Source organism: Micromys minutus (genome assembly GCF_963924665.1).
Source record: "Micromys minutus genome assembly, chromosome: 4".
Classification (NCBI taxonomy): domain Eukaryota; kingdom Metazoa; phylum Chordata; class Mammalia; order Rodentia; family Muridae; genus Micromys; species Micromys minutus.
Window position 1 is genome coordinate 32,520,730 of NC_137973.1, and position 18,024 is coordinate 32,538,753.

At 44.0% G+C, this 18,024-nt stretch overlaps 1 protein-coding gene across 2 annotated transcripts; it reads left to right on the forward strand.

Moving 5' to 3' along the window:
• The first annotated feature begins 1,403 nt into the window (after window positions 1-1,403).
• Window positions 1,404-16,332, forward strand: PRKAB2 (protein kinase AMP-activated non-catalytic subunit beta 2). Of its 2 annotated transcripts, XM_080915628.1 has the most exons (8): window positions 1,404-1,485; window positions 1,703-1,880; window positions 5,405-5,571; window positions 6,529-6,622; window positions 6,820-6,940; window positions 9,408-9,541; window positions 10,168-10,236; window positions 12,381-16,332. In XM_080915628.1, the coding sequence occupies exons 2-8, from the start codon at window positions 1,728-1,730 to the stop codon at window positions 12,456-12,458; spliced, it is 816 nt and encodes a 271-aa protein (XP_080771754.1). In that variant the 5' UTR covers window positions 1,404-1,485; window positions 1,703-1,727; the 3' UTR covers window positions 12,459-16,332. The 2 variants fall into 2 exon arrangements, with proteins under 2 accessions (XP_080771754.1, XP_080771755.1); XM_080915629.1 differs by lacking the exon at window positions 1,404-1,485 and having other exon boundaries at window positions 1,606-1,880.
• The last annotated feature ends 1,692 nt before the right edge of the window (window positions 16,333-18,024 follow it).

Sequence of the window (18,024 nt, forward strand, 5' to 3'; positions counted from 1 at the left end):
GAATTAGTAATGCCTTGTAATTAATCTGTATTCCCAGTGTCTGGTATAGTACCTGGAGCACAGTGGGGCCTCAATAAACTAATGAAAATTAATTGAATGAACACACTTAGCAAGAGAGGTTAAAAAATGAATATGTTTTGCAAGAATTAAATCGAATAGTGACTCTCACTCTTTTAAAAGGACTAAAGAGTGCTTATTTGCATTTAGAACCAATGCTGGCCAAACCTTTCGCAGAAAACTCTCTGGAATAGACCACTGATGTGATTCTCTGGCAGGTCTAATGCACTGTATGGTTTGAAACAGGCTTTGGTATACAACGTATTTTTCCAGTCAATCGGGTCTTAAAAGGCCAAGCTCTTAAAACAGGAAACAGGGTTTATCTCTTCCTCGATTCTCACAATGCACAGAGTCCTGATACTGTTTCTTCTTGCTTCTCCAGTTCTCAGCCCCTTGAAGCACCCACTACCTATCCTGGCTGTAGTTATTTATAGTCCTGTTTATTCCCCCTTCATTCAGTGAAGACTTAGCCTCATCTCACCAACCTACACCTGGATACCGAAAGACCACTGAAACCTCAGTAGCAAACGAGCTACTCTCACAGGACACCTCCCACTGTCTCAGCGTCTCCTGCGCCGAGTTCTTTGACCTCACAGCCTATTTTGTCTTTACTTCTAGCCGACTGGTTTCAAACCGCTACTCCAACAGTATATTCCCAGCCTTCCCTCTGCTCTGAGTTCCCCCGTTGCCTCCTCGACCAAACTTCACTCATTAGCTGTATGCATGCACCCACGCCCCTAATCACAGTAAGAGAAAACACCACTTTGATGAGTTGGGCACCACATAGAAGCCAGCCTTATGTCAGTACCTGCCATCACGTGTCTAGTCAATTTTCTGTCCCACTCTTTATTTCAAACCTCCTGGGACAACTAAAAAGAGGTTACTTTGTAAAGGTGTACGGTACGCGGAGTATGAAAACCACTCGAATGTGGATCCGCTATGCATCGCTATCAAGCGGTTTGCGGTGACCACAAAAAAGTGCAGATTCTAATTCTGTACCTAGGGCACGGGGAGGTCTCAGATTCAGCTTTTCTAATAAGCGCCGTGTCCCATGGATACACAAACTGCTCAGGAAGACAAGACACCGGGACATCAGCCCCAATCCCAACCCCACCCTCGGCCCCTCCCCAAACCGGAGCTGCGCGCGCACCCACCACAGAGGCGGCCGTGGTGTTTGGTGGCTAGAGAGGCAGGGGACCGAGGCCAGGGAGGGGACGAGGCTGGCGCGCAGGGGGCGGAACAAGAGGCCCGGTGGGCGGGGCCAGAGCCAGAGGCGGTACCGCGTCGCAGGCCTTGTAGCCATTTTAGGAGGAAACCCGGTTCGCTAGCTTGGGGCGCGGCTTCAATTTCAATAACTTTATTGTTCTCTTTGTACGGCGAACAGCCGGCGTGCGTGTAGCCACGCGAGCCCGGAGCGCATCGCCAGAGGTGAGCGGCGTGGGGGTGTGCGGGACCCGGGCTTTGGGCAGCGAGGGCTCTCGGAGCCGGTTCTCCGAGCTGGGGCGCCAGTGAGGCGGGTGAGGGAGGGGACCCGGGGCGCAGTCTCCTGCGGCGGGGATTCCCTTCCCAGGCGCAGGGGCGGGGCCGGGGCGCCCCTGACGCGGCCGCGGGGGTGTTCCCCGCCTGGTGTCATTCCTCGCGGCAGGTTGCCCCCGACTCGAGCTGCAGCCATGGGAAACACCACCAGCGAGCGGGTGTCCGGGGAGCGCCACGGTGCCAAGGCTGCTCGAGCTGAGGGCGGCGGCCATGGCCCGGGCAAGGAGCACAAGATCATGGTGGGGAGCACGGACGACCCCAGCGTCTTCAGCCTGCCCGACTCCAAGGTGAGGTAGCGGGGCTGCGGGCTGCTCCGCCCTTCTTGGTTCTTCCTCCTCATTCTCAAGGGTTATGGGCTTTTTAATTAGAAGACTATTCCGCGGACAGAGATGTTGGGTGCTAATTCCTCCTAGATATTACCTCAAATTAGGATAGAGGCACGGAGTTGTTTTCCTGCTGCTCTGAGTAATCTGTGGGCCAACCTTCTAGGACAGGTACCAAAGACCCATCCCCTGCCAGCCCCATTCTTGCTTCTTCCTGCAGGTTGCTTCCAAGATGTATAGGTTGTGAGCGCGGGTGGAAACTTCGGAGGGTGCGTTGTCTGAGCTCTTGATACGGGCTCAGTTTCTCACATTGGCCTCAAGATAGATAGATGATTTCTTCTCTCTGAAAATGTCTCTGTGTAGGTCTCGTTCTTGCTCTCTTAAGTGCTCTGCATCTCCTCTTCGATCCTCGTTCACCTTTGCGTGGCTCTGAGCAGCCATCACTTGATTACTTGAATACTTTCCCCTAGTCTTGGGGATCAATACAGGACATCATTTGGTTAATGGCTCAATTTAAAAAAAAAAAAAAAAAAAAAAAAACTTGTCGTTTTAAAACGTAGCAGTGTGTTTTGCACATCTTGCTGAGCTTCACAGGAGAGCATCTTATTTCCCTTCACTCCTCAGAAGTATTTCAAAATATTGCCCAAGGCTCAAAACCACCCTCTACTGCCCTGAAGACTTTTGCTCTCAATTCCATAGACTTCCAGCCAGAGACCACTTTTGGTCACCCAAAAGAAGAGCCAGATGGAGCTGACAGCAGTGTGATTGCTACCCTAATGTTCCTAGTCACTTTTAGAAGTGTCAGCATTAAATACATTTAATTTCTCCTGGTAGGCTTTCTGGAGTAAAAAAAGAAAAACTGGTGAGGGGTGGGGTGGGGAGTGGAAGGGTGGAATGTGTTTGGCATTTATCACTTCCCAGTGAACTGAGCCTTAGGCCAGTAAATAGAGTTTTATTTACCACTTTGACAGGCATGAAAATTGAATTATACACCTTATTTTCTTGGGTCCTGATTAAGAACACTGTTAGAAAAGCGATTGTCATCAAACTGGCCATTTCCTGGAGTTCCCTCTTCCCTGTTTCTTCTCTAGGATTCCTCATCATTTGGGCCCTGTACTCAGCCTAGATTTTCTTCTCCAAAGCTTATCCCGGATAACAGACAGGCCATGTATTTTTGCTCAATCCTACATTGATGACTCAGGATTTGGGTACAGTCAAACTGTGACTGCAGTAATTGGTGTCCTGAATAAGAGCCAGGCTGCTCTGTGTGAATTTAGGCCTGTTCTGGATCATTCTTTCCTTTACTTCTTGCCGTTTGTGAAATGAGAAAAGCTGTTCAAACAATCACCGATGTCTCAACAGACTGAAAACTTTACAGTTCATGTACCCTCCCCCTCCACACTGAATTTCCTTACACATTTGCAGGCTGGGATTTGAATTGCCAATTTGCTGCTGTTCCTGATGGTGTTGCTGATGGTTTAACTCGAGTAAACAGTTTTTCTGCTAGTCAGCTGCATTTGCTCCTACCACAGAAATGTCATGTCATAAGTGGAAGGGCTTTGCTCCAAAGCCAGGCATATTAATAGTTTGGAGATTTCAAATCCTAAACTGAAAAGCCTTAAGTCATAAAAGTAATAGATCAGAACAGTGGGGTTGGGGGCATCTTTACTTCAAAGGTCAGGCTTATTAATAGACTTACTTGGTGGTTCTCAGTCCTCTTTGTATGACATGATCCCCCAAGAATGCTTTAAAAACCTTATGGGAAATCTGACAGACCTATAAAATGAACAGTGTATTGAACTGTGTGTATGTCTCCTGGTTTAGGGGTTGCTGAAAGGTCATTAAATGACTGTTACTCTGTGATCCAAGCCACTCCCCTACTGACCACTCTGAAACAGATTTCAAACAGGTCAACAAATGGTATTTCTAACATTTTAGGACTTACCTCCAAAGGTGACTGTTTAAAGCTGATCCAATAGTGCCTCCCAGCTGTGATTTCAGCTGTTCCCGGGTGGGACGAGATCATTGCCAGTCCAGACTAGAGTGAGAATTTGACCCCCTAGAAAAAATAAGAAATGCTTTTCCTTGTTTATTGTAATGTGACAAGAGTGTTGGTACCTGACAGCTTTTATAAAAAAGATATTCCCAAGATCCTATGCGGGAATCAGAATCTGAGGGTTGTTTTGAGACATGTGGAAACATTCACAATGCAACTGTCAGCTAGTCCCAGTGTGTCGCCTTGAAATTATGGAGGCCAAAGTTTCACCTTAGTCCTCTGAATAATGTAAAGGTCCCTTTCTTTTCTTTCTCCATTTGCTTTGGTTTGTATTTGTGCTGTAGTCTTAAGGACTACCGAGACACAGAATGGAAGGTAAACGTTTCTCATTTTGGAAAAAGCAGGGAAAAGCCCAAATAAATAAGCTAGACTTTCCTTCCCCTAACCCTCATTCTTTTATTTGTAATTCCTGACCGGGTACCATGCAGTCTCGTTTACCAGTCAGTGAAGCCAGTCCAAAGGAGGGATTAGCAAACTTTTTGTGTAAAAGGCCAAGTAATACATAATTTAGAGTCTGTGGGTCATACAGTCTGCCATAATTTCCCAGGTCTACATGGTAGCAGTGAGCTGTAGATGACAGGTGAACACATGGGTGACCGTTTTGAGGTGAAAGCTGTGTAAGAGCAGTCTGGCTCATAGCCGCAGTTGGCACACACCTGTCCAAAAGGATTACCTTGGAAAGAAACTAAGGGATTTGTTTTTCTCAGAACCCTGTAAACCCCATTAAGTCACGATCTGCTTCTGCTCAAGGAAGCTGCTTTTGATCTTGTGCTCCTAGAGCTCCAGGATGTCTACCCTCCTGAAGTGACTTTAGGAACTTTGTCTAGGTAAGCAAGTAAGGTCCCATAACCACTTCAGCTGTACTGGATCAGTGATGTGGTTTCCGAATACATGCTGATTGATGGATGATGGGGATGTAGATGAAACTCAGGGCCTTGGGCTTGGTAAGAAACTATGTCGCCAGCCCATTAAAATTTTAATGCCCTATTGTGTAACCAAGTAGCCAAACAGCATTGTTAACTACGTAGAAATTTTGGTATCTCTAACTTTAATTGTAATTGCCAAAGAACCACTTGCCTCTGAAAAACATAGCTAGCTTGATTTTCTTATAAGAACCATAGTTGGCTTTAATACAGTTTCTTATGAGGTGTTCAGGAGCATATCCTAATTGTCTGCATACAAGCTAAATTGGTAATATGAAGGAAGGTTTGGAGGCGTTTGTTTGTTTGAAGGGTGATCCAAAGGTTCTACAAGGACAATGATGTATGCCATAGTACTTTTCCATAGTCTGTTCATACTCTGATTTAGTTGCTGAATTTGGGCTATCTGACTTTAGTTGAAGCCTAATTTAATGCCCCTTAAAAGCCTTTGGGACGTCTTAAAAACCCTTGGGTCATAATTTATTCTAGGGATGACCTACTCCTTCTTACAGCTCCCTGGGGACAAAGAGTTTGTACCCTGGCAGCAGGATTTGGATGATTCTGTGAAGCCCACCCAGCAGGCCCGGCCCACCGTTATCCGCTGGTCTGAAGGAGGCAAGGAGGTCTTCATCTCTGGGTCCTTCAACAATTGGAGCACCAAGATCCCTCTGATTAAGAGGTGAGGACAGGCATTCTGTTGAGTCTACAGTGTGCAGGAGCAGATACCTGATTGCCTTTCTTTAGGAAGAGAGTGGGCCCCGAAAGTTTCTAATAGCACTATGTGTGCTCGGTTCAGGACTGCGCTTCTCAAGCCGTTTCCTGTCTGGAGGAAGTCTAGAAACAACGAACCCTGTTGCTTTGGTTTCTTTATTAAAACAAAATACCTTGTGACATTATAGGTAAGATGCCAGTTTATGGCTGGCAAAGCAGTAGTGAATGATTTAAGTGGTTGTCAGAGGGACCCTTTCTATAAATAAGTCATTTTCCAGAAAAGGCTCACCAAACTGTGGGAAGAGTAAGTACCCTGAAGTATTTCCCAACCCAGACCTGTCTTTTATGTTAGTCATACTTGTGAAGACTCTGCTTTGTGTGTATGTGTGTACATGTACATGCATGTGTACCCATATGTGTGCATGTGAAGGCCATAGCAAGGCCCACGTGTCTTTCTCTATGACTTTGAGCCTTGTTGCCATGAGACAATCTCACTGAACCTCAGTTTCTCCCTTTCAGCTAGTTTTACTGGCCATCAGTTTCTCAGGGTCTGCTTGCCTCTGCCTCCAGTGCTGAAGTTACAGGCATGTGTAGCCATGTCCAGCTTTTCCCATGGATCCTGGGGATTCACATTCCGGTCCTGAAGCTCACAACAAGCACTCCTAGTGACTGAGCCCATCTCCTAACACTAAGAAATCTAAATGTTTTGTCAGTCACACACACACACACACACACACGTGATCAGGCACATGTATGACTGACACAGAGGAAGAGAATGATTTGCACTGTTCAAAGGTGGGTCGAGCACAAGGGCTGTAGCTTAGGAATGTTTGAGGTCATGCGGTGGCCCCATCCTTTCCTTACTTTTTCACACTCTGTCTTCTTTAAGGCACTTGTCCTGTCTGACCTTCTGTTTTCTTTCTAGCCATAATGACTTTGTTGCCATCCTGGATCTTCCAGAGGGAGAGCACCAGTACAAGTTCTTTGTGGACGGACAGTGGGTTCATGATCCATCAGAGGTAAGGCCTGGATTTGCAACGGAGCCTCAGTGGCCTTCACGACTCACTGCCCTCCAGTTCAGTGGGCAACAGGTTTTCTACTAGAGACTTGTCATAAACGTGGAGGGGCAGTTGGGTGATGGTATAGATTTAAAAGGGAATCCAATTTCATTTATTTATTTGTTTGTTTGTTTGTCTATATTTCTTCACTGTTTCAGCCTGTGGTTACCAGTCAGCTTGGCACAATTAATAATTTGATCCATGTCAAGAAATCTGATTTTGAAGTATTCGATGCTTTAAAGTTAGACTCTATGGAAAGTTCTGAGACATCGTGCCGAGGTAACACTGTCTTATCGCTTTCTCTGCCTGTGTCCTTCCTACCATGCAGGTTCCTTCCCCAAACCGGCTTTTTGCTTTATTTTGCATTTTCATGTTTTCTCAGGAATCCTATAATCCCATGGTGTGATGTCTGCCTTTCTTACTCTGACACTGTTCTCCATTTCAAATGCTGTTTCCAGTAAGATCTCACACTTTCCATGAGCATCTGGTGATATTACCTGCACAGGCTGGATACGTCTAGTTTGTCTCATTAACCTGAATCAGCTAGTTTGGGAGCTCAACTGGCAATTAAGATTTTTATGAGAGCCTAAAACTATAATTGTCACTGAGGGAGTGTGAGAAGAAAAAAAGAATAGCTGTTCTACACAGAATTGGATCTACAGGGAAAGTTCTGTATACTTTTGTGCAAACTACTTTCCCCAAGGTCTTCTCAGTGCCTGTTCACTCTTAGCGGAGGCACATTGTGCAAACTCCCCATCGTCACTGACTTGTTATTGTGTGATGGGACATGTGCCTGCAGGGAGAGCGGCACACTCTATCCACTGAGCAGATGTCTTGTTTGCAAAGAGAATGAAACATGGCCTCTGCTACTAGTCCTGCATGTACACCAGCTCCCAGCAGTAAACTTGAGGGCTCGGACCCTCAGTGAGCCTCAGACATAATAACTGAGGCAGAGCTCATAGCATAATCTCTAGGGCAAGCACCAAATAGCCCATAGCACAGTGACTATCCTTAGAAAGTAGATAAACTCAGAACGTTAACACGAGCATTCTTACTGGCTGGAGGGCAATGATCTTAAAAAGTTTCAATTCTGAGGCCACTAGATGTATGACATTATGATCTGCAGTGGGAGCAAGCATGTGACAGTCAGTCTTAAATGTGTAGCTGGAGGACAGCACACTTCAGGTTCACTCGGTTTCCTCACCCAGTGATCAGGCATAGAGCATTTATTAGGAATATGCAGATAGTGGGTGTGGCCATGCGTTTGACTTTTCAACACCCAACTTGTATTTTTTAGTATAAAGGGGGAGTGAAGATTGTTATGTGTTATTTCCCAGTAGTGTTTTGTGGATAAAATGACCAGAACAACTGAAAGTTCTTTAAAAAGTTTCCTGTTCTATTTTTAAGGTTTTGTTTAATAACATAGAATTGTTTTGCTTTATATGTTGAAGCTTATCTGAGTTATTAAAGTAAACTGTTACTAGAATGTTTTCTGTGGAGCTATAAAATATAAAAATTTTAAAGCAATGAAAACATAGTTTATTTAATTTTATAGATTTAACCTTTTCATTTTTTAAGTATAATCCAGATACCATGAAACACATCTTTTTAAATTGTATAATCTATCCATTTTTTTTTTTTTTTTAGTATATTGAGTTTTAGAACCATTGTCACCTCAAAATAAGGACTGTCTCCATTGCTTTCTTCTTTGCCCTGCACCTGTCATAAAGCTTCTGCTGTATGGATTTGCCTGTCCCCCGGACAGTTCCTATAAATGTAACCATACATTGTGTGGCTTCTTTCACTGTAGCAGGCTTCCGGGGCTCATCCTTGTTGGAACATGTATCAGTACTTCTGTTTATGGCTGAACAGAAGTCTACGGTATGACAGTTCCTTTTCGGTTCTCCATCCTTTGTTGACAGACATTTGGGTTTTGCTTCCTCTTTGAAGCTCTCATAAATGTTGCTTATGAACTCTCGTGGTCAGGTTTTTGTGTGGGCTTATATTTTATCATAGGTCATACACCCAGTAATGACTGGGTTATAAAGTTTAACAGTTTAAAGACAACCATACTGTTTTCCAAAGTGTCGATACTGTTGTACATTTCTGCCCACAGTGAGAATACTGTAGCTTGAAGTGTCAAGTTTCTCTATGTTTTTGCCAATCTTTGCCATTTCAGTGGCAGCCATCCCAGTGAGGACGAAGTGTGGCACCTTACTGAGGTGGACGTCTGCACTTTCTTGACTACAGCTGTGTTTGTTCTGTCTGCTGCAATCATTATAGACTTAGCACATGTAACGGTGTTGTCTGTGGATTTGGTAGGGAAAAAAATGAAATCTAATCTTTTTACACGGAGTTCACACCATCATTTTAACCACTCTCACTTTTATTTTCTCTGAAGCATTGATACATTAGGAAGATATTTATCTGTGGATGAGCAAACTGACCATAACAAAGGGATCTGTCCAAGGTCATGTGGCTGAAAATGGTGTTGGTTTCCTGGCGCCTAGGTCCTGGCAGCTCGCTCTTCCTTACATCACATTCCCTTGTTGGGAAGCTTCCTGGTGCGTGTTTAGGTTGATTCAGACATTTCCTTTCCAACCTGACAGCTTCAGCTCCAGCTGGCCACACGTTCTGATGCTCAGACTTGGACTGCATTTAAGATTAGTGACTGCAGTGCAAGCTCCCCCTGTGCGTTCTCACTAACCTTTCAACTTTCCTTCACACTTGCATAAATGTTTTTCAGACCTGTCCAGCTCACCCCCAGGGCCTTATGGTCAAGAAATGTATGTGTTTCGATCTGAGGAGAGATTCAAATCCCCACCCATCCTGCCCCCTCACCTACTCCAAGTTATTCTTAACAAGGACACTAATATTTCAGTGAGTATCCTGAGCAGGTTGCTAGAGCATCTTGGGATCTCAAGGACCATCAAGGCCAAAATGAGTAACTTTGGGCTAGAATTAAAATTCCGGTAATAAGCCATGCGCACAACAGCAGCACAGTGGAATCCTTTTTCCCAGACTGAACTGTAACTTCTTTAGGTACCAGTGGCAGAATGTATAGATGTCTCTGTTTCTAGTTAGATCAGAATCAAACTGATAGAATCGATATGTATTGACTTATATTACAACAAAAGTTAAGGGGTACTCTCATTGGGGGATATACAGAAATTTACGTTATATTAACTATTTTAAATCATGGTTTCACTTTTCACTTAGTTGATAGTTAGTAGTTCCCAGGAAGATTGTTTTTTTCTCTTAACTCAAACCACCTCTATTTCTAAGCAAGGATTTTGTTTTAATTCTCTTAAAGAAAATGTTGGGGCTTAGCATTTCTGCCCTAGACTGAGGATTTTTTGGTTTTATGATCTGGGAATGCATGACTTGTAGGAGACAGAGTGTCCCTATTTAGAGTTTTCAACAGTCCAGAAAGCTCTGAGGAACAATAAGCTGTTTGCTTTGTCTGCGTTTAATCACATTTGGTGGGGGGTTGTCTTTTCTCCTAGTGTGACCCAGCCTTACTTCCCGAGCCCAACCATGTTATGCTGAACCATCTCTATGCACTGTCCATTAAGGTAAGTGGTGGCCCTGGTCTTCCACAGCCTCCCAAGTGGAAGGGTAAGGTAAGGGTCCCTCAAGCTCTTCAATGGTAACTCTCTTGCTGCTGCTTTTAAAGGTACAGTTGCCACTAACAGTCAGATTGTTGATGAGCTGTCTCTTCCTAACTCGCAGACTGTTGGATTTAAGCCTCAGTCTCTGGTCTGTTCAGGCTGAGCTGTCAGTCATGAGGCCTTTCTGCTTCTAAGCTCCCTTGGGTGACTGGACCCTTTGGCTCATCTGTTTACTTAAGCTTGAGTTCATAGTGGCTGGACCCAATCTGCAGAACAGTCAGGTTTAGCTTCCTTCAACAAATGCTTGAATGTGAGACATAAAACTTTGCCTTTTAAACTGGGGAGTCAAGCTACCTTGCCATGTCCTAGTTGTATATACCCATGTTTTCCCATCTCTTATGTCGTAGGAAGGGAGTCATGTGACTGGAGGTCCCCTGTCTTCCCCACCCCTGCCCTAGAGTCCTTAGTTTCTGCATTGGTTTAATGTCTGTGTGGCTTGGCTGTTGACATAGATGTGTAGTTTTGTGACTGTCTTGAGAACTACTTGGAGAAGTGGTGAGCATTCAGACTGGGTGGTCTCGCCCCAGAGATTGTGCATAAGCACATCCAGAGCACTCCCAGTAGTTTCCCTGTAAGCTGCTTTCTTAGATGTGCAGCTAGAACAGAGATCTAGCCTTACTTCTGATAGAGCTGACTTTAATTAATAGAGTGTGTGGTTATATATAAAATCTTAATTCACTAATTTCATCTTAATGATACTTTGAGGGGTAAGTATTATTTGTAACCCCTGTTTTATAGATAGAAACTAAGACTCAAGGGAGTCTGATTGCCAGTGAGTATGAGACAGGCCTGAGGTTCTGTCCTCTCAGCCCTTGCCCATGAGCTTGTGTGTGACACATTCATCAGGGACAGTACTGGGTGAAAAGAGACAGCAAGCCACACTGGTCTCTGCATTGGACTTTTGGAGTTCTTAGAGATGTGATTGGGTTTTGTCTCCTGTGACCACTCTGTGACTTTCAGTTGGTGTCCCTTGTTATTCATGTCTTCTGTGGCACATCCATACTCTTGAATACATCCTGGCAGTTGGTGCCTTTGCTCCTTTGTGTGGCTTATAGCACAGGTGACAGTCCTGTTGGGTCAGCTTGACTTTGCGTTCTCTCAGTTGTTCGGCCACTTGGAATTGACCCAGCAGATTGGATGTCCAAGAAAGCCTTCTTTTCCTTTAAGGGTGGATAGGAAATTCCACAGTTCCCTCCAGATCAGAGAGGACGTTTACAGTTCATCCTTGGCATTAAGTGGCAATTGGACCTGCTTTGGGGCTTACAAATGCGTGTTAAGAAGGGTCATTTTCCTTTCTTACTACAATTAACACTTTTTTCTGGAAATGGTTGTCAGCATAGTTGTTTTGTTGTTGGTAGGCTTGAGTCCATTACTATGTTTGGAATGGGAAGCAAAATAAAGTAGTAAGTTAATATTTCATGGCCATATATGTGTCCGCTACTTTGTCTGATTTCTTGTATAAGTGTCAGAGCCATCAGATAATAGCTAATGGGAGCTGCTATTCTTTGTATGAAAAAGTTAAAGGTGGGGATAGAGAGACCTAGAGACCATTGAATAAATTATTCAAGGTTATCAACCAACACCACATCAGGAACTTGATTGGAACTGAGATTTGACAGTGAAACCAGCCTCTTACTTCAAGTTGTCTCTTTAAAAGTAAATGTGTTGGTTAGTGCTGTCAACTTGAATTTAGGGCAGCCAGAGATGTGAGTCTGAGCATACTTACAGAGAATTATATTGAACACATAATTGGCATACAGAGATCCGTCTAAAATGTGAGCAGACCGTTCCCTGGACAGGGTCTCCTGGACTGGATAAAGTGGGGCAAAAGTGTGCTGAAAACAGGGTGCACACAGGCAATGCTCAACTGCTTCAGCTTCCTGATGACTTGGTTTCCCTGGCATAATAGACTGTAATCCAGAACTGTGAGCCAAATGTAAACCTTTTCTCCCTCATTGTTATAGTGAGTGACTGTGAAAGACTGAGAGCCAGGAAGAGCCAGCAGCCACCCAAATTAATGTCTAGCTGTGTGCTTCTCCCCTCTGCAGGACAGTGTGATGGTCCTTAGTGCAACCCATCGCTACAAGAAGAAGTATGTCACCACGCTGCTGTATAAGCCCATCTGAAGAAGACATTACTCCTTGCCTCCAAGGATTCTGGAGAAGCATCTCCCTTGCCTTTGAACTGAGCTGGCCTCCTGGCTAGCAGGCTGATTTGTTTTGAGGCTGATGTGTGTGTCAGAGCCTCTGATAGGGGCTCTGCTTTGCATTGGATTGCAGATGAGAGCTTTATGAGTTCATGGAGTTTATTTTAAGAAACACAAAACCATATATATGCATATGAGAGGAAGGTTACTGGGAGCCTCCTGGCCCAGCTACACACGTTCTCTCTGCCTGTGGGTAGTCGCCAGGGCCTGACTGGGAGCTGTGGCTGCAGGATTGGGTATACCGGAAGCTTCTTTTTCTAAAGTGAAAGAATAGCAAACTCTTAGGATCCTTGTTGGGCAGAGGTTCTGGACCACTGGTATCCAAGGGTCAGATGTGTGCCAGGCTACTGCCCTACTTAGAGCTGCCTCATTGCAGGGTGGCTTTCCTTGCATGGATTGATTCTGTATTCCCACACTATGTGACACAATCCACCATGTTTTTATATGACACCAGGTGCCCCACAAGAGCCCTCTTTGTTTTATGTACCCCATTTAATAGCTTCCCTCAGATCTCATACATGACTCAGTAATGCAAAACCCATTGGGTGAGGAGCCCTTTTAAAAAGTTTGTGGGATTAGATGAATCACCTTAAAGACTGGAGGTGCCAGGGTTTCTTTTTTAGTTCAGTGAAGGCCTAACCCAAGTACAATGTAACATAAGTACAATGTAACATCCAGAGAAAAAGAAATTCAGACCTTTGTGCTTCAGTTTGGTCCTGTATGTTGGCTGTATGGGCCTGTTTCCAGTTTTTCTTTATCAGATTCGGTTTGTAGATAGGCTTGCAATTAAGGAAACCTTCCATATCTTTCATCCCTGAAAGATTTTTTATGTGCCTCATTTTTCTTTAATTTAATAATAAAAAAAAAAGCATATCCATCCATTTTAACAGGAGAGTAAAGAACCTCAGGCTTTTGGCAAACGGTTCTTAAGATTTTCCTCTCTAGTCTAGGCAGTTCTTCAGCCTTGGGTTAATATGGCCAGCCGTGTGTGCTCGCTACCCAAGCACAACTCTAGACACAAGTTCATGCAGGCTCATTGGATGCTCATGTTACATCTCCCTACCTTTAAAGATGTGTGAGGCGGGGAACCACCCCTGGTGTTCATAACCATGCCCAGTATTGCTCTTTGCACCAGATATTAATGAAGTGGTTTTTTTCTTTTGCCTCTTCCTTTTAAATGTGTCTGATGATGGAATGGGGTCACTGATAACCACTGACTGAGAAGTATTCCAACCTACTCAAGATTCAAAGAAAGTATTTTTCCAAGTATCTTGACACTTCCATTCTACGGATGAATGCAAGTCAAACATGAAGCACTGTTTCTGGCTGAGAGACTCCATGTCTCCTGAGATGAGCAAGCCACATTGAAAGGGACCTTCTGGTCGGTTCAGCTACCTCCTGGCTTTTCCACACGTTGGTGGCACAGCAGTCCTCTGCACACCTTTGAGACCTCTTTGGTCACAGGCATGGATAGGAAGATGGGGATGTTCCGCGGGGAATGCGGACTGCTCAATGCCTTGGTAGATGAGTCCTGGAGTCCATGCTGTTTCAGCCAGCCCTGCCACCTCCTTCAGCCGAGACTTTTGTGCAGAACCCTTGTGTTTCCGAATAATGTGCCATTTTGAAAACCAAGGTCTCATCTTGGTTTTTAATGAACTGTAAGACTCTTGGGAAGGTTTTATTGATTTATTTTCTGTTTTTCCTCAGTGCGGATTTAATAGTAGGCCACCTAGGAGGACACAAAGTTTTTATTGTTTGATAGTGGGATTGATGTATCTGCACTTTCAGTATTAAGTCTTCACAGAATTGTAGCAGTAGAAGGCAGGGAAAAGCGTTTCAGTCAGGTGAGGCTGTGGTGACAGTGGGGTTGGTGCTGGTGACCTTCAGATCCCTCTCATCTAGAAATGAGAGAGACAGAAGGGCTGGCTGGTGACTCTATAGCGCTGTCCCTGTCCTGGCCCCTGACCCTGGCAAGCTCTGCCCCTGTCACCAGGAAACACGTGTGAAGGGACAGAGTAGGGTACTGCTTTTTTTTTTTTTTTTTTTTTTTTTTTTTTTTTTTAGTTACTTTAAGGGACAGTTTGTTTTCTACAGTAAAAGTTTAGACAGAATTCAGAAATAAGGCAAAACCTTTTTTTTCCTTTCCTGCCTATAGGAATTTTGCAGGGTCACTTGGTAGAGTAAGACAGCCTTAAGGAGAGCAAACACTTAAACACATGAAGTGTAGACCGGCGGCTGTGAGGAAAGGGTGAGAGCAGGAAACTGAAGGGTTGAAGCAGACGCAACCTGGATCCTTAGATTTTATTGTTCAAAAAACTTAGAAGCCCAGAAACTGTCTTCTTTGTCCTGTTGCTCTATTCTCTTACCTTTCCTCTGCATTCTGTTTGACTTCACTCATCAGTAAGACAGGTTCACCAGGGTCTCAAGGTGAATGTGACCTAGACAGTGTGAAGAGCTTTCATACCATGGTTGTTAGCTTCATGTCAACCTAGACCTGAGTAGGAGTTAGCCAGTGTAGGCCACACCCCAGAAGGTACAGCTAGCTTCTTCAAGAGCCCTGGCCTCTTGGGTCTGAAGTACAAAGGAAGAACCCCTGTTTCTGAGAGGAACCTTGGCCCACCCGCCCCTGTAGGTTTTGGTTTCTTGTGGGTCTAATGGATCTTATGTAAACATTTTGAAGTGTCACTATTGCATGCTGCTAAAGTGATGTGACGTGAAAGTGGGAAACAGGGCTTTTAAATGTTTGACCTCAAAACAATATGCAATAGTCTGTGTGTGTGAGTGTGTATGTGCGTGTGCACATGTGTGTATGTGATATTCACTCTGTTCTCAGAGATACTTTGTCATATTCTTGTGATTTGGGGCTTAAGAGCAGATAAATATTTTGTTTGCGTGTTATAACTAATCCTCTAAGCCAAGTTTTTGCTGTCTTCTGTTGGCTGCAGACTCCACTTATGGATATGAGACCTGGAAGAAGTAAGGGTCTTTCAGGACTCTGGGTCTAGGAATTTGTCTAACCTTAAGTGATAGTCACAGATGGAGATTGAAGGACTGATTTCTACAGTGAACATAAGTGTTTGAACTACAAAAGCCAATTATTTTTTCAATTATAGGAAAGGAAAAGAAATCACAAGTCTCTTCTAGGACCCACTGCCTCTAGGATTTCAAACTGGATCTGTCTCAGCGTGGGCTGCTTCTCACCAGTGCTTTGAAGTAGCAAGCTGCATTCAAAATAAAAATGTTTAGTTCTTCCAACATTAGGTGGAGTTGGTTTGAATTAAGTGGTGCAGAACTATTTCAGTAAGTTTGATGTGAATTACTAAATATTAGGGACTTGCGGGTGTCTGATTACATAGTAAGGGGACACCTGCAGTAAGTGTTGTAGCAGGTGTTGCCATCTTGGCTTTTCCTCTGTAGAGCACCTCAACTTTTTAGGACAGCCAGAACTGACAGTGTCAGTTTGTCCTAAATTCTGTGCTTGGTGTTCTATGTGAGACGGATCTGAATTTGGCAGGTGTTGGTTGTTTACACTGTAGCACTTTGAGTGTGTCATAAGCAGAGGTGACTTAAAGTGAAGGTAGTTAAATAAGTGTGAGGCTCTTAAATGGTGCTGTCGTGGCCCTTGATGCTGACATGCAGAGCTGCTTCACTGTTTCACAAACTGGACACAAGTCAAGACTTTAAAGCTTCTCATGTGTGACTCACCACCAGTCTCTGCCTGAAAACTGTATAATGTAACACACAAAACTGTGGGTTTGTTTTCCATAAAACTGTTTAATAAAACCATTATACAGCAATAATATTTGAGTTACTGACTGATTCAATTGTCAGAACCCTGATAAAAACCAAGGTATTATCAGAATCTGAAGAATGAATTGTCATGAAAAATATAGAAACCATCACTGGAGGGGCACAGCTGCCATTTGTTCCCCTTTTTCTGTCCCAGGCCATGCTAACATTAACAACAGTTGAGTATTCACTTCCAACATTTTCTATGAACTGTATATTTAACTCTTGTCCTGTGCTGGATTAGTTGAGATCTTAGGTTAGTGATTGTTACCTGTAGCTGCTCATCGTATCCCTGATGAAGAACCTAAGCCTATTAATGGCTATCCGATGTCGTCAACTGAGTTAAGTGGAAATCTTAGGTGTGGACCCCACAGGTGTGAACTTTTAAAATTCTTGGGTGATTCTAATAGACACAGGGTTGGGGACCACTTTTCTGACCCCTCTCTACTTGCCTGTTACATGTTATACTGTATTCTAACAGCAGGTATCTGATGTGATTTGTTTTAGTTAGAGTTTTACTGCTGTGAACAGACACCATGACCAAGGCAAGTCTCATAAAACACCAATATTTAATTGGAGCTGATTCAGAGGTTCAGTCCATTATCATCAAGGTGGAAGCAAAGTAGCATCCAGGCAGGCATGGTGCAGGCAGAGCTGAGAGTTCATCTTCCTCTGAAGGCTGCTAGTGGAAGAATCCCTTCCAGGCAGCTAGGATGTGGGTATTTAAGTCCATCCCCACTGTGACACACCTACTCCAACAAGGCCACAGATTAATAGTGACACTCCCTGGGTTGAGCATATGCAAACCACCACGTTTTTGTTTTTGGAATGGGATGGACAATATATGGACTATAATGTTTGCTTTCTGTCCCTTCATGCACATAGAGATGTAGGCATATATTGTTTTTGTAAGCCACTTTAATAAGAATTCAACACTAGCTCACCACCCATCAGAGATAGTGGAAAAGAAAGGTTATTAGGATATGGACCTTTTTAGAAATAGCTCTTTGGAGCAATTCCAATTTTTGTTGTTCAAAGTTTAGTCCATTAGCAAACACCAAACACGAATCAGCAGCTGCAGTCCAGTCCACTCAGCAGATACCACACATAAAGCCGCAACAGCAGTTCAATCCAGAAGAAACTGTGAGCCCGGACATTTGGCCAAGTCTGAAAGCTGCAGGAATCCCACAAGAAGTTCTTTGGTGAGTTTCTCTCCATGATATGAAATCTCACAAGCGAAGCTCAGTAATGCAATGCAGGTTGAACCAATACATGCATGTAATCAGCAAAGACCAGCGAGGTGGAGCAAGGCAAACCCGCTTGAGCTCCAGTCTTACAGGGTCATATTTGTATTCTCTCTAACATCATGCAATCTTTCATATATTATAGCAAAACATCCTTACACCTGTGTTTGCTTCAGCAAAACATTCTTTTACCTGCCTGCCCCATCATTATAATCCGAGTCTCCAGAAATTTCCACTCTTTTTTTTGGGGGGGACTCCCTGAATTAGCTTCAAACTGAGTGCCCTCTGCATTTGTTGCTTGAGTCAACTATGGCCAGCTTTCTGAGGGAGACAATGACATGGGAGTGAAGTGAACAAAAGGGAGCAGCAGCATGTGCATGGCCAGGTGTGTAAGGAAAGCCTACATTAATGAGTAAGGTAGTAACCTACACTAAGCGTGAACTCAGTTAACCA

Excerpts from the sequence above, each read along its gene's own strand:
- PRKAB2 (XM_080915628.1), top strand. The coding sequence starts at position 1,728 with ATGGGAAACACCACCAGCGAGCGGGTGTCCGGGGAGCGCCACGGTGCC. Across the intron at positions 6,623-6,819 it reads GGGTTCATGATCCATCAGAG|CCTGTGGTTACCAGTCAGCT; the intron begins GTAAGGCCTGGA and ends TCACTGTTTCAG. Across the intron at positions 6,941-9,407 it reads TTCTGAGACATCGTGCCGAG|ACCTGTCCAGCTCACCCCCA; the intron begins GTAACACTGTCT and ends AATGTTTTTCAG.